The sequence below is a fragment of the Eutrigla gurnardus genome, assembly GCF_963514095.1.
Source record: "Eutrigla gurnardus genome assembly, chromosome: 14".
Classification (NCBI taxonomy): domain Eukaryota; kingdom Metazoa; phylum Chordata; class Actinopteri; order Perciformes; family Triglidae; genus Eutrigla; species Eutrigla gurnardus.
The window spans coordinates 1,593,612-1,606,765 of NC_139937.1; the positions used below are offsets into that span (position 1 = coordinate 1,593,612).

Consider the following 13,154-nt stretch of genomic DNA (forward strand, 5'->3'; position numbering starts at 1 on the left):
ATGGATGGATAAGTGTTGTGCTGATATTTCATATATATACACACACAAACCTGTGTGGGAAGAATATGGGCACAATAACAGCTATTTTTTTCCTCTCCAAGGCCCTGCTGCTGGTTAAGCCAGTCATGTTTAATGTTTGATATATGCTGGTAATAGTTACACATCTTCTTATAGTCGGGTTCACCAGCATCTTCGCCTCAACTCTCATTTAAACACAAAGCCTTACAAGAGATTGTATTGACATACATTTGTTGTGTCATACGGTACAAATATTTACGTGCTCGAAATGAAGTAGAGGTAACATTGTTGGTTGGTGTAATTATGTGGAACTGTACTGTTGTATATTAACATCATCTGAATTTTGCCAGGGTGCAGTGAATATGTTCTTTGGTTTGAGTCATAGTTGTGGGAATGTGACTTGGTTTGACTATAATGTTGCAAATTGGTCATGTGCCCTTTACTGTCATGCTTGCGGGAATCAAACCTTTATTTCACCTCATTAAATGCTCCATTAATATCTGGTAACCATACTTTACCTACGGCATGTCTGCTATGGGAATTCCTGTTTACTTAACTGCTTCGTAGCTCATGGGACAGACATTAAACCTTATAGCTGCAGGACACAGCACATGAATGCAGCAGTATCCTCTACCGCAGAAATTGCTGGCCTCAACAGAATCAACATTCATCCATCAGCCTTAATATCCAATCCTGAAATGTGATTATAATTGCATTGCTGAGTTGTGTTAGATCAGACAAATAAGAATCATTTATATGCAATCATTTGCATATCATGATTCTTTTCTATTATGCATTAATGAAAGGCAGACATGTTTTTATTTGACAACTTTATTTGCAGTCACTCACAAGGGATATCTATTGTATGCTAAAGTTTAATTCTAGCAATGCTTCAGACACTACGTTTGATCTTTTTTTGGATTCTTTTTCATTTTGACACGATGTCTTGACCTTCACATCTTTATCTTCAAGCGTCATCTTCAGCCTCCTCCTCGAATTCACCCTCTTCTTCAGCAGTGGCATCCTGGTACTGCTGGTACTCAGACACCAGATCATTCATGTTGCTTTCTGCTTCAGTGAACTCCATCTCATCCATACCTTCCCCAGTGTACCAATGCAAGAAGGCCTTGCGGCGGAACATGGCTGTGAACTGCTCAGAGATGCGCTTGAACAGCTCCTGGATGGCGGTGCTGTTGCCAATGAAAGTGACGGCCATCTTGAGGCCACGGGGAGGAATGTCGCAGACGGCGGTTTTCACATTGTTGGGGATCCATTCGACGAAGTAGCTGCTGTTCTTGTTCTGGACGTTGAGCATCTGCTCGTCAACTTCCTTCATGGACATGCGGCCACGGAACACGGCGGCGACGGTGAGGTAGCGGCCGTGACGCGGGTCACACGCGGCCATCATATTCTTGGCATCGAACACCTGCTGGGTGAGCTCGGGGACTGTGAGGGCTCTGTACTGCTGACTGCCCCTGCTGGTCAGGGGGGCGAAGCCTGGCATGAAGAAGTGCAAACGGGGGAAAGGCACCATGTTGACCGCTAGCTTGCGTAGATCAGCGTTGAGCTGACCGGGGAAGCGCAGGCACGTGGTGACCCCACTCATGGTGGCGGACACCAGGTGGTTAAGGTCTCCGTAGGTGGGCGTGGTCAGTTTCAGAGTGCGGAAGCAGATGTCATACAGAGCTTCATTGTCAATACAGTAGGTTTCATCAGTGTTCTCTACCAGCTGGTGGACTGAGAGGGTGGCATTGTAGGGCTCCACCACTGTGTCTGACACCTGAGGACAGAAAACACACAAAATCTTTCTTCAGTCTCATGATCTTAAAGGGGAACACCTAAGGCAAGAGAAACTAAAATTAAAACTCAAATTTGGTATGCTCCATCACAAGGGTATGTTACCTTGGGGGAGGGCACCACACTGAAGGTGTTCATGATACGGTCAGGGTACTCCTCACGGATCTTGCTGATGAGCAGGGTTCCCATACCGGACCCAGTTCCACCACCAAGAGAGTGGGTGAGCTGGAAGCCCTGCAGGCAGTCACAGCTCTCTGACTCTTTGCGGACCACATCCAGGACTGAATCCACCAACTCAGCTCCCTCTGTGTAGTGACCCTTGGCCCAGTTGTTTCCTGCACCGCTCTGACCTGGTGGGGGATGAGGGACATACATAAAAGTGAGACATTCTCTTCCCCTGCTCATAAAATCCTGAAGTCATTCAGCATGATGAGAACATGGCTTTATTAGACCCACCAAACACAAAATTGTCAGGTCTGAAGATCTGCCCAAAGGGTCCAGACCTCACAGAGTCCATGGTGCCAGGCTCCAAGTCCACCAGAATTGCTCGAGGCACATATTTGCCGCCTCCACAAGAAAAGAGAATAGACAGGGATAGAAAACATACCAGGTCAATGACACAGGAAACTACAGTCGAGGATCACGTCTTAAGATATATCCTCAAATGAGGTAGTGAAGCTGAACGTGTGTTCACATAATAGACCCTTTATTGATGCACAAACGGGGTGTGAACTCACCGGTGGCCTCGTTGTAGTACACACTGATCCTGTCCAGCTGCAGGTCACTGTCTCCGTGGTAGGTCCCTGTGGGATCGATGCCATGCTCGTCGCTGATCACTTCCCAGAACTGCGGACACAAAATGGAATGTATCACATGATAGTTACTTTCAAAGACAGCACACATGTATCCAGTTAGCGACGCGGTTTGAATCAGCAGTTCTGTGTTTTGGATTCCTTTTCACCGAGCCATTTGTTAACCCATTTAATACTTTAATATTCCATGCTTCCTTTTCTGCCAACGCATCGACTGATGATGACAGATGTACAAAGGTACCACAGATCCAGGGGCAACACTGAACATAAACTCAATTTGCAGGCAGCCACACTGCTTGTCCTCAGATCTGTATTCATGAATTCATGTTCACTCTTTAAAGACCACATGCACAGCATGTATGAATTAAATCCCATAAGAGGGCGTGACTGTTGCCTAGGAGGCAGCCATGGCACATGTTTCTGTGCCATCTTCCAACTAAAGCTTTTTTTCATTTTCTGCTAATAGCTGCAATAGGGGGATTTAGAGTAATCTGGATATGTAAATGGCCTCATATGTAGGCTGTATTGCTGTTCAGTACTTAAGAGATTGGGAGTCAGCTGTAGTCCAAGTATCATGACTTTCAAATAAGAGAAAGTCTTAAAACAAAAAGTGACCTTAATATGAGGGAGATCACAGCAGGATAAAGAGAACAAAGAACGACCAAAAGACAACAAAAAAAAATATTTGACAGTGACAAGGGAGATGGTTATCAGTAAAGACTGAAAATATCCACAGTGAAAGAATGAGGACAATACGCAGAAAGGCAATGCCACACCCTGACCTAATTCACCACAAAGTAGCTCTTCAGCAGGTCTGTCAATCATATCCACTGGACATCTGAGTCAATGAGTCCTGGGGGAATGCAAACAAATGGGCATCCTCACTACCAGCAGTCATTCTAACACCATATCAGGCAACGCAACAACAATCCAACCTTTAAAAGGGGGAGCTGGGTATAAACTCACCACATTAACTCCAGTTGCACATTATTTACTGCAGAATGCATTCTGTGGTGCAACTGCCAGACATGTATATAATAGTTACATGTTGCATTTATTTCTGGTAGCGAATCTTGCCAGGCATCGCCAGCAACTGCACATCCATTGAGACCCCGATGACTTCACCCACTGTGCATCAGCTGTTTCCTCCATTCCTCCCCCACCCTGCCCCTAATTTGGTTAAGAGAGAAAAGATGTTGATTAGAAAGGCAGGCCCTGCCCAGCTGGACATTAAAATCTTGGTCATCACTACGACGATGATGAATTCTGTAAAATATGGGCCATCGTTAATTTGGTCTCCGATCTATATTTTTTAAATACCAGGACAAGATACACATTGCTAAAAGAACTGATGATGTCTCTCAGAAATGCATTTTATCAGTATGTTTTAAAAGGAAAGAAACTCTTTCTTCGTCAATAATCTATGCCACACCCTTCCCACTGCCCCCTGCTGAAACAGCTGTCTGCATCTACACCCTGCAGGAATAAAACAGAATCAATATGAGCTATTGATCAGTCAATTGGGGGAAGAAAGATAAAATAACCAGGCCTCCCATCGCAGCTCCCTCTCATTGTCTGAACAAGCAGCCATATCTGTCTGTGCAGAAAGCACAGTGAATACACTGACTGGCTGAGTGGCTGAGGGCTCTGACAGACTCCTATTCTCTCTTCTTCCAGACAATATCTGCAGTCCAGCTGAATCCCCAGACACGCCCGGCGTTGTGTGCATCCCCTCTCAGCAGCCCGTTATACCATCAACAGTTACTGGTCGACGTTTATCAGATTTGATGATTTATGATAAAAACACAAAATGTATGTTATGTATCTTAAAATGCTGTTTTTCTTCTACACAATGACACAAAGGAGTCCTGTCTTCATACATAATCACACAATAAAGACTTACAGAATGTTGATGAATGCGTCCTGCATAATGAGCCTGGGGTGTTTAATCACTGATGTTTACTGTAAAAGAAGAAATAGCTCCTAATAGTGGGGGTTCTTACCTTGGCACCGATCTGGTTACCGCACTGGCCGGCCTGGATATGCACGATCTCCCTCATAGTGGACGCGAACGTTTCACAGCGGCGAGCAGACGGGATGGTGCGCGGGCACGATGAGCCGACTCTAGACTGACTGGGAGAGTGCTGGACAATGCATTTATAATGTTGGAGCGTTTCCAGAAGGAGGGTGGGCGTGGCTAGACCCATCTGCTGCGGACGTTGATTGGTCGAGGAGACTGACCCTGAGCCCGGACGGGGAGGGGCGCTGCTGCAGATCTGGGTGTGGAAGTAAGATCCAAGAGATAGAGCAGCGTTTCACCAGCTGGTGGCCAGAAACTGACATAGTGTGTGCACTTTGTTGTGTTTGATCAATTTCAGGGTCCAGGGGTCAGCAGGGTTAGATCACTAGTTCTCCTGGAGACGAGATGGGGTCAGCCTGCTCCAGCCCCTCTCCTCACTCAGGGTCCTTTGTCTCACCACAAGGCCATACAAATCATATTACATCAGCTTGAAACTATTTTGTCTGTCCAACTGTCAAATTAGAGTTTGAAGTCTGAATATTTGGGTAGGTTAAAGCTCTGAATGTGAAACAATCTATAATGGTGTCCACTGCAGTGAAAAATACGAACTTGGGAAAGTTACATCACTCATCCTTGACTGGCAGCCTGGCCAAAAGCAGGGAAAGTCCTTGCTGGGAGAACCCTCACTCACACCTGAGGCAAAGAGTTTGGGCTTGATTGTTGAGGTCTGGTTGGAGCAGATAGGATGGCTGAGCATATACTGTAGCCTATATACCTTGTTTGAATTACAAAGTATATAATGATATGCTTTTGTTGACATTATTGTGAATGTGTAAATTCAGTTATGTATTTATTATTGAGGTATGGCTGCAGCTAGAGGTGTCTTTTGTGATCTATTTCCATTTACATTTACATACACAAGGAGGTGGGATGTTAGAAACACCTCTGGATATAATGCAGTTCAGTGCAAAAAAAAAAAAAAACTTCAGTAACTAGCAACCCCGAAGTTATAGATAGATAGATAGATAGATAGATAGATAGATAGATAGATAGATAGATAGATAGATAGATAGATAGATAGATAGATAGATAGATACGATGAAATGACAATGGAAGTGCAGTGGAGGCGCTGTTATAAGGATCGACCACTAGATGGCGGCATACACGCCTCTTCGGTGCAGCGGAGATGGGCGTGGACACCGCACACTTCCCCCTCTTCGCTAACAGACATTTTTGCCATTCCAGTTGAAGGGAGATACAGCTCGCTGCCAGACCGAGCAACAGAACACTGACCTCGATTTGTTAAAGGATTGCTCGTTGCATTGACCAGATATCGGTAAGTTAAGTGGAACGACGTCGGTTCGTTCGATTTGTTACACCGTAGTAGTTCATGGATGCAGTATAGCTAAACGCTGGACTGTTTTCCCACAGACGCAACGTCAGTGACGTTATCGACCCAGAGCCGATTCCGCTGCCTCTGTTTTTATCAGCTAGCTGTTAGCATGCGAACTAGCTTTCTCCGTGGGCCGTTATTCGGTGTTACATTATACGTTTTAATAGACAGTATGGCCGACGTTGTTCTTAGGGCACTGATGAGATTTTGCTGCTCTAACGTAATACCCGTCATCGCATTGCTCGTTAACGGGACCAGCTAAGCCGAGCTGAATACCCCGGATTGGGGTTGTCGGGAAGGGGAGGGGCGATCTGCTTCTCCGTGACAATGTGGAAGCTTAATGAGGGGTTGGTTCGTCAGTTGGAGCCTCACGTCGGCCTTGAACACGCATCCTCCAGCTTGCTAATGTGAACATCGGTCAATATTGCATTCATTTAACGTTCAACACAAAAAAATAAGAATTTGACACTTTAATGAAACCATACTGTTGTGTATGACCAAATAAAAATATGTTTTGGTATCCACTTTCATGTTTCCACATTATAATTTCTATTGGACCAATTCTTTAACAACCCAGTGATATCCAAGAAAACAAGGTGCTGTGTTTTTCTAAAAATATTTCCCCCCCATCAATTCAGGAATCAGGATGTTTTACACATGCGGACCCAACGAAGCCATGGTGGTGTCTGGTAAGATATCTCACTATTATTTCTCACGATCACACAGGTGTTGAGAGAAGATGGTTCACCAAACGCCTCCACGATGATAACAGGAGTACCTGCTACCTGATGTGTCATAACGACGCTGTAATAAAGGTTTTGTTTACCTGCGACACAAAGCTTGTGTCATGTGATTTAATCACCACATGTCTTGTGATAAGATAATATTGAGCAACACTTGGAGACAGTTTGGAGCAATCAAAGAATTGTCCAGCCGTAACTTGCTGTAAAGAGTTTGTTGTCGTACAGGGCTGCAAGTTGAACTGTGTCCTAGATCCAGTTCCTCAAGGAGTGACTCGCTATATGTTACTGAACGCTAGTTTACTGTTTATGTTCCGTGTCCTTCCCTCCTCTCCCTCCCTCCAGGCTTTGGTCGTTCTCCTCCTCTAATGATTGCTGGAGGAAGAGTGTTTGTCCTCCCCTGCATTCAGAAGATCCAGAGGTGAGCCTGCTTTCACTCATAGCTTCCTGGTTGTGTGTATCGGTCAGCTAACAAGGGTTGATAGCAGACATACGCTGCATTTCTGAATGCGTTATTCATCTCCAAGTGGTCATTGTGGTCGATAATTAACTTAATGACCTCCGCCTCTCTTTTTCCGTCTTGCTCTGTGGTATTATACCTCACCCTTCCTTTTATTTTATGCCCTTTCATCTCAGGATTGCGCTCAACACATTGACTCTAAATGTGAAGAGTGACAAGGTCTACACCCGCCATGGCGTCCCCATCTCTGTCACTGGCATCGCTCAGGTTTGAGAATTTAAAATCCCATACAGCTTTTATTAAATGGAGACCAAAAACAAAAAAATTAAGTTATTATAATAATACATTTTAAGGGGCTGAGACCCCAAAAGGTAGGAGATGATCAGCTACTATTTAGGCCTGATGTTCTTCATAAAAGTGACTAACAAAGGATTTACAGTATGAGTGGATGGGAACAACAAACGAGTGTGTGATTATGTTAGGAAAAAAATAAATACAGAAACCAAATCAAATTAAACAAGTGCAAATATTTCTCCCAGATCATATGACTCATCAGTACTACATTGTACTACAGTGCTGCAGTTTGCTGTTTGTAAGCAAAGGAAAGGAATATGATGGATGGAGGGGTCAAAGGGACATCCCGTAGGGAAAGCATTTAGCAGATGGGTGTGTTGTAAAGGAGGTAGCATGTAACAGTAGTTTAGACCAGGGGTTCCCAAACTTTTCAGCCAGGGACTGGAGACCCCCACTCTCCCCAGAGGAGACTGAAACATTAGAGTGTGTGTGTACAGGATGAACACACATTAACAGGCATATCCAAACACGGCATAACGACAACACAGAAGAACAGCCTGACAACCACCATGTGATTTTACCCCCCCCCCCCTCGGCGTCTTGTGACCCCCACTCTGGGAACCCCTTGTTTAGACCAGAAGTGCTAAATAGAAAGACCTGCTACGCATTTATTCCCATTTTCTTTTCCTGTCCGTTTCCAGGTGAAGATCCAGGGCCAGAACAAAGAGATGTTGGCCACCGCCTGCCAGATGTTTATGGGCAAGTCTGAGGCTGAGATTGCCCAGATTGCACTAGAAACCCTGGAGGGACACCAGCGAGCCATCATTGCCCACTTGACTGTGGAGGTTGGTCTGATGACCTTGTCAAGTGGATCTGCTTGATGTTTTCTGCCCATAAAAGATTGTTCAGCGGATTAGTGTTTATGACTCATCACTGACTTAACCCAGCAAAAAAACAGATATAACTATGAATTTCTCTTTGTGTGCAGGAGATCTACCAGGACCGTAAGAAGTTCTCCGAGCAGGTCTTCAAAGTGGCCTCCTCTGACCTCGTCAACATGGGAATTGGTGTTGTCAGCTACACGCTCAAAGACGTTCATGATGATCAGGTGCTCTACATCTGTCTGGGATCATTGTATTACCAGTGCTAAAGTCCAAAACACCAAACACTAATAACCGAAGCGTGAGCCTGCAAGTTTTCTTGCTTTTAGTGGAATATGACTTCCTCTGTTACAGTACCGCACTTAAGTGATTGATATTGACTCGCTGTCTCTGACTCCCCAGCTTCTCTTTGCATTAGTGATTCATTCAGTCTGAGTGCATCAGTGGTAACCACACCATCGCTCGTTTTGGGATTTCCTTTTTACTGCTCGAGTGCTGTGTAGTCTCATAGTTGACGGTCACTGTGTCAACTTCTCTGTGTCTCACAGGACTACCTTCACTCCCTGGGTAAAGCCAGAACCGCCCAGGTGCAGAAGGACGCCAGGATCGGAGAGGCTCAGTACAAACGAGATTCTGTCATGAGGGTAAAGTCAGCTCCTTCTTTGCTCATACGGATGACCTGAAGTTTGATTTGACAATTTTCAAGAGAAATTCCAACATGCCTTGTGTCTGTCTGGCTCCGTTCTCTGTACAGGAGGCCCATGCCATGCAGGAGAAGGTTTCAGCTCAGTACAAGAATGAGATTGAGATGGCGAAAGCCCAGAGAGACTACGAGCTGAAGAAAGCAGCCTACGATGTTGAGGTCAACACCAAGAAGGCCGAGTCAGAAATGGCCTATCAGCTCCAGGTACAGTTCTTGGTTTGATCTTCTTGGGTCAGTTGCTTTAGGTTTGCTGTGTTGTTGTTATGGTGATGAACTTGTGTCTGTTCAGCCACACATGTATGTATTAGGCTAGCTGGTTGAGTGTGTGATAGGATGGAGATTGGAGATGACACCTGATCACTTTTGAGTGACTGAAGTTGGCCAAGTTATGTGGGAATTTCCTTTATTCCTCATTAGGTGGCCAAGACCAAGCAGCGCATTGAGGAGGAGAAGATGCAGATTCAGGTGGTGGAGCGGACACAGCAGATTACACTGCAGGAGCAGGAGATCATCCGCAAGGAGAAGGAGCTGGAGGCTAAAGTTAAGAAGCCTGCAGAAGCCGAGAAATACCGACTGGAGAGGCTGGCAGAGGCACAGCGGTGAGTCCGAGAGCCATTAACTGTCATCTTGTGTAGTTCTGATGAGATCTAGAAAACGCATCAAAATCATGCACCATGGAAAAAATGAAATATCTCAAATCAGCTAAACAATTTGTGATTTCTTCTCTCTCCTGCCAGCCTGCAGCTCATCATGGAGGCTGAGGCCGAGGCCGAAAGCATCAGAGTGAGTCCTGCCCACTGTTCCGTGTTTCCTCTAATACTCTCATATCATTTCAGAATCAGAATCCGAAAAGGTTTATTGCCAAATACGTTTTCACATATAAGGAATTTCACATATAAGGAACCATAAACAATAGGCAAGTACTGCAGTCAAAGAACATTAGTCAAAGTGAAAAATTAAAATTAGACAATTTCCAAAAATAAAATAAAAAAGAGACACTATATACATATCTCCCTCCCATTATGTCCACTATATCACCTTTACTGTGAGGCAACTGTGACTCAGGTGGTAGAGCAGGTTGGCCAATGTTGGGAGGGTCGGCGGTTCGTCCCCGCCCTGTCACTGTGTCATGGTCGTTGTATCCTTGGGCAAGACACCTCGTCCAGCTTGCCTCGTGTGAATGTGTATGACTGCTGTATGTTTGAGGTGGTGGTGGTTGGGGCGGCTGTGGCTACTATCGTAGTTTACTACCACCGGTATGACTGTGGTCTATGGTCATGAACTTTGGGTCATGACCGAAAGAATAAGATCCCGGATCCAAGCGGCCGAAATGAGCTTCCTCCGCAGGGTGGCGGGGCGCTCCCTTAGAGATATGGTGAGGAGCTCCGTCACACGGGAGGAGCTCGGAGTAGAGGCGCTGCTCCTCCACATCGAGAGGAGCCAGTTGAGGTGGCTCGGGCATCTGTATCGGATGCCCTCTGGACGCCTCCCTCGGGAGGTGTTCCAGGCATACCCCACCGGGAGGAGACCCAGAGGAAGACCCAGGACACGCTGGAGTGACTATGTCACCCGGCTGGCCTGGGAACGCCAGGTCCTCCCGGAGGAGCTGGGGGAAGTGTCCGGGGAGAGGGAAGTCTGGGCGTCCCTGCTCAGGCAGCTGCCCCCGCGACCTGGTCCCGGATAAGCGGAAGACAATGGATGGATGGATGGGTATGACTGTGTGTGAATGAATGGAACCGTCCGGGACGTGTGGCCCTGTACACGTGTATTTTTATGTCCTCTCTGTGTCCATGCAGATGAAGGGCGAGGCAGAGGCGTTTGCCATGGAGGCTAAGGGCCGCGCCGAGGCAGAGCAGATGTCCAAGAAAGCCGAGGCCTTCCAGCAGTACAAAGATGGAGCCATGGTGGACATGCTGCTGGAGAAACTGCCCCTGGTGAGTCTGACTCATGATCACTGAATAGATGACGATGCATTTTTGGTTTCCCCTCAGTAGACCTGCAGTTGGCATCACAACATGGCCTGTTTACTGTCATTCTATCTATTTTCAAAATCCTTATTCTTGCTGTTGTGATCAGTCAGTTCTTTGTTTAATTTCACAAGTACATTTGTTCCTATTTCTTGTGCACTGAAATTATTTTGTGATTCCAAATATTGCAATCTTTTATTACATCCACCCACAACCACTGAATAAAAGGTTTTCTTATTTTTGTCTGTAGTCTCCCTCGATGCTCCCTTCACTGCATTCATTTCTCTCTTCTTTCTTGACCTGCAGATGGCTGAGGAGATCAGCAAGCCACTGTCGGCGGCTCAGAAGATCACGATGGTGTCCAGCGGCGGCTCCGAGGTGGGAGCGGCCAAACTCACTGGAGAGATTCTAGATATCATGACCAGGCTGCCGGCCGCTGTGGAGAAGCTCACCGGAGTCCAAATCTCCCAGGTGAGCTGAGTACGAGTTCAATGTGAGGCGGGTGAACCGCTGCAGGTGGACATGATGTCCTCATGCTTCTCTCCTACTGTGCAGGTTGGAAGGCCCGGCCTCGTGAACTAAGAGGGAGAGTCAACGTAACCAGGAGAGATGTCACCAATATTCAGACGAGGAGCTCCCCATCTCATCCTCATGCCTATAACCACTTCACTACTGTAGTCTCGTCTGTCCATCTGTGTGCATGCATTCACTTCTGTGTCTCTTCGTCCTCCTCCTCCATCCAGAGTTTGGGCTTTTGTCCTCCGTTGTGGTTTCTCTTCGTGTCCCTGATCTGAGCTGTTGTCCTTTCTGCTGTCGATGACAGCGGAAGTAGCTGTGAGGGATACAATTATTAATGATGCTACTTTTTTTTAACCAGGAGACAAAAAAAATCACCTTAAGTAGGAATTCCTGTCTTTGTTGTTTTTACTTGACCTGAAGTATGCAAGTGATTCTTTATTTTTTACCCAAACCAACCAGCCTCAATTTCTCTGCGTAGGGACTCGGTTCACCATCTGTCATTTATTATATAATTTTTGAACTTTTGATGTAGAAAATGTTCACGGTTTTAGTTTTTATTCGTGCCTTTCACTTTCTTAAATGGTGCTGAGCTGTTCGTCGTGGCATCATTTCATAGTTTTAGCGAGTCGTTGCAGTTCTATTGGATTTATAAAAGGCGACCTTGCTTCATGTTGATATTCCACGTCTTTCATAAGACTGACTTGTGAAGCAAATATACTCATATCAGTGGGAGGAATACTGTGTTTCAGAATGAAGGGGAAGGAAGTGGTTGATGGTGAAGAGCTAAAGGGCTTTTCCTGTTGAAAGCAATGCAAGTATGCTATGTTGGAAGAAAGAGAGATAGATAGATGTTTGCCTTTTGGAGTCTTTTATATGACAGAGTAAAGAAGGACCATGCCTAACCAAGCGACTAACCTGCCTGCTGCTTTCATGTGATCTGTCTGGTCCTGACGTATGGGACATCAGAGTTTGGGTTCTACTTTATATGGTGTACTGATTTTCCATGATAATGTGATTGTGAGTATTATAGATTTTGACAGACTTTAGGTGCTGGATAACAGTTGGGCACCTCCGACAGAAGCTCCTTCTTCTGACTTTTCTCTAACCGTCTCAAGTTTTCCAGCTGCCAAGCCATATGCATTTTAAACGCCAAGTGCCTGGTCAAACCAAAATGGTCACGTCGAGCTGACTTCTTTGCTTAAGCCTATTCCACTTCTCTGTCAGGGAATTTCTCTCCTCATAACAAACTGATACTAGGCCATTGGTGGTCATTAGCAACGGCCATAGATGAAAGCCAAATCAATCTCTACTTATGTTGGATGTTCTTGTGACTAATCATCTAATTTCCTGTGTCCTGAAAATGTGTTGTTGCATGTTTGGATTTTTAAGTTGACATAATTATTCTATAGCTTTGAAGTTGTATACAGATTTATCTGCAGTGAAACGTTCTAATGTAGACAATAAACTGATGGTCGAATCACTGAGCCTGTTGTCTTTTTCCTCATCAAATGACTTCTTCTTCCTGGGTCAAAACAAGCATTTCTCTACTG

General features: G+C 45.5%; 2 protein-coding genes across 2 annotated transcripts; one reads left to right on the forward strand and one right to left on the reverse strand.

Moving 5' to 3' along the window:
* Positions 1–867: 867 nt before the first annotated feature.
* Positions 868–4,764, reverse strand: tubb5 (tubulin, beta 5). Its single transcript, XM_084027760.1, has 5 exons — positions 4,631–4,764; positions 2,553–2,661; positions 2,272–2,382; positions 1,921–2,165; positions 868–1,798 (listed from the first exon to the last, which is right to left on the reverse strand). The coding sequence occupies exons 1-5, from the start codon at positions 4,685–4,687 to the stop codon at positions 986–988; spliced, it is 1,335 nt and encodes a 444-aa protein (XP_083883886.1). The 5' UTR covers positions 4,688–4,764; the 3' UTR covers positions 868–985.
* A 1,114-nt stretch (positions 4,765–5,878) lies between these two features.
* flot1b (flotillin 1b) lies at positions 5,879–13,081 on the forward strand. Its single transcript, XM_084027225.1, has 13 exons — positions 5,879–5,983; positions 6,679–6,729; positions 7,126–7,201; positions 7,417–7,507; positions 8,236–8,379; positions 8,523–8,642; positions 8,964–9,059; positions 9,170–9,322; positions 9,536–9,717; positions 9,856–9,901; positions 10,915–11,052; positions 11,392–11,556; positions 11,641–13,081. The coding sequence occupies exons 2-13, from the start codon at positions 6,687–6,689 to the stop codon at positions 11,665–11,667; spliced, it is 1,281 nt and encodes a 426-aa protein (XP_083883351.1). The 5' UTR covers positions 5,879–5,983; positions 6,679–6,686; the 3' UTR covers positions 11,668–13,081.
* The last annotated feature ends 73 nt before the right edge of the window (positions 13,082–13,154 follow it).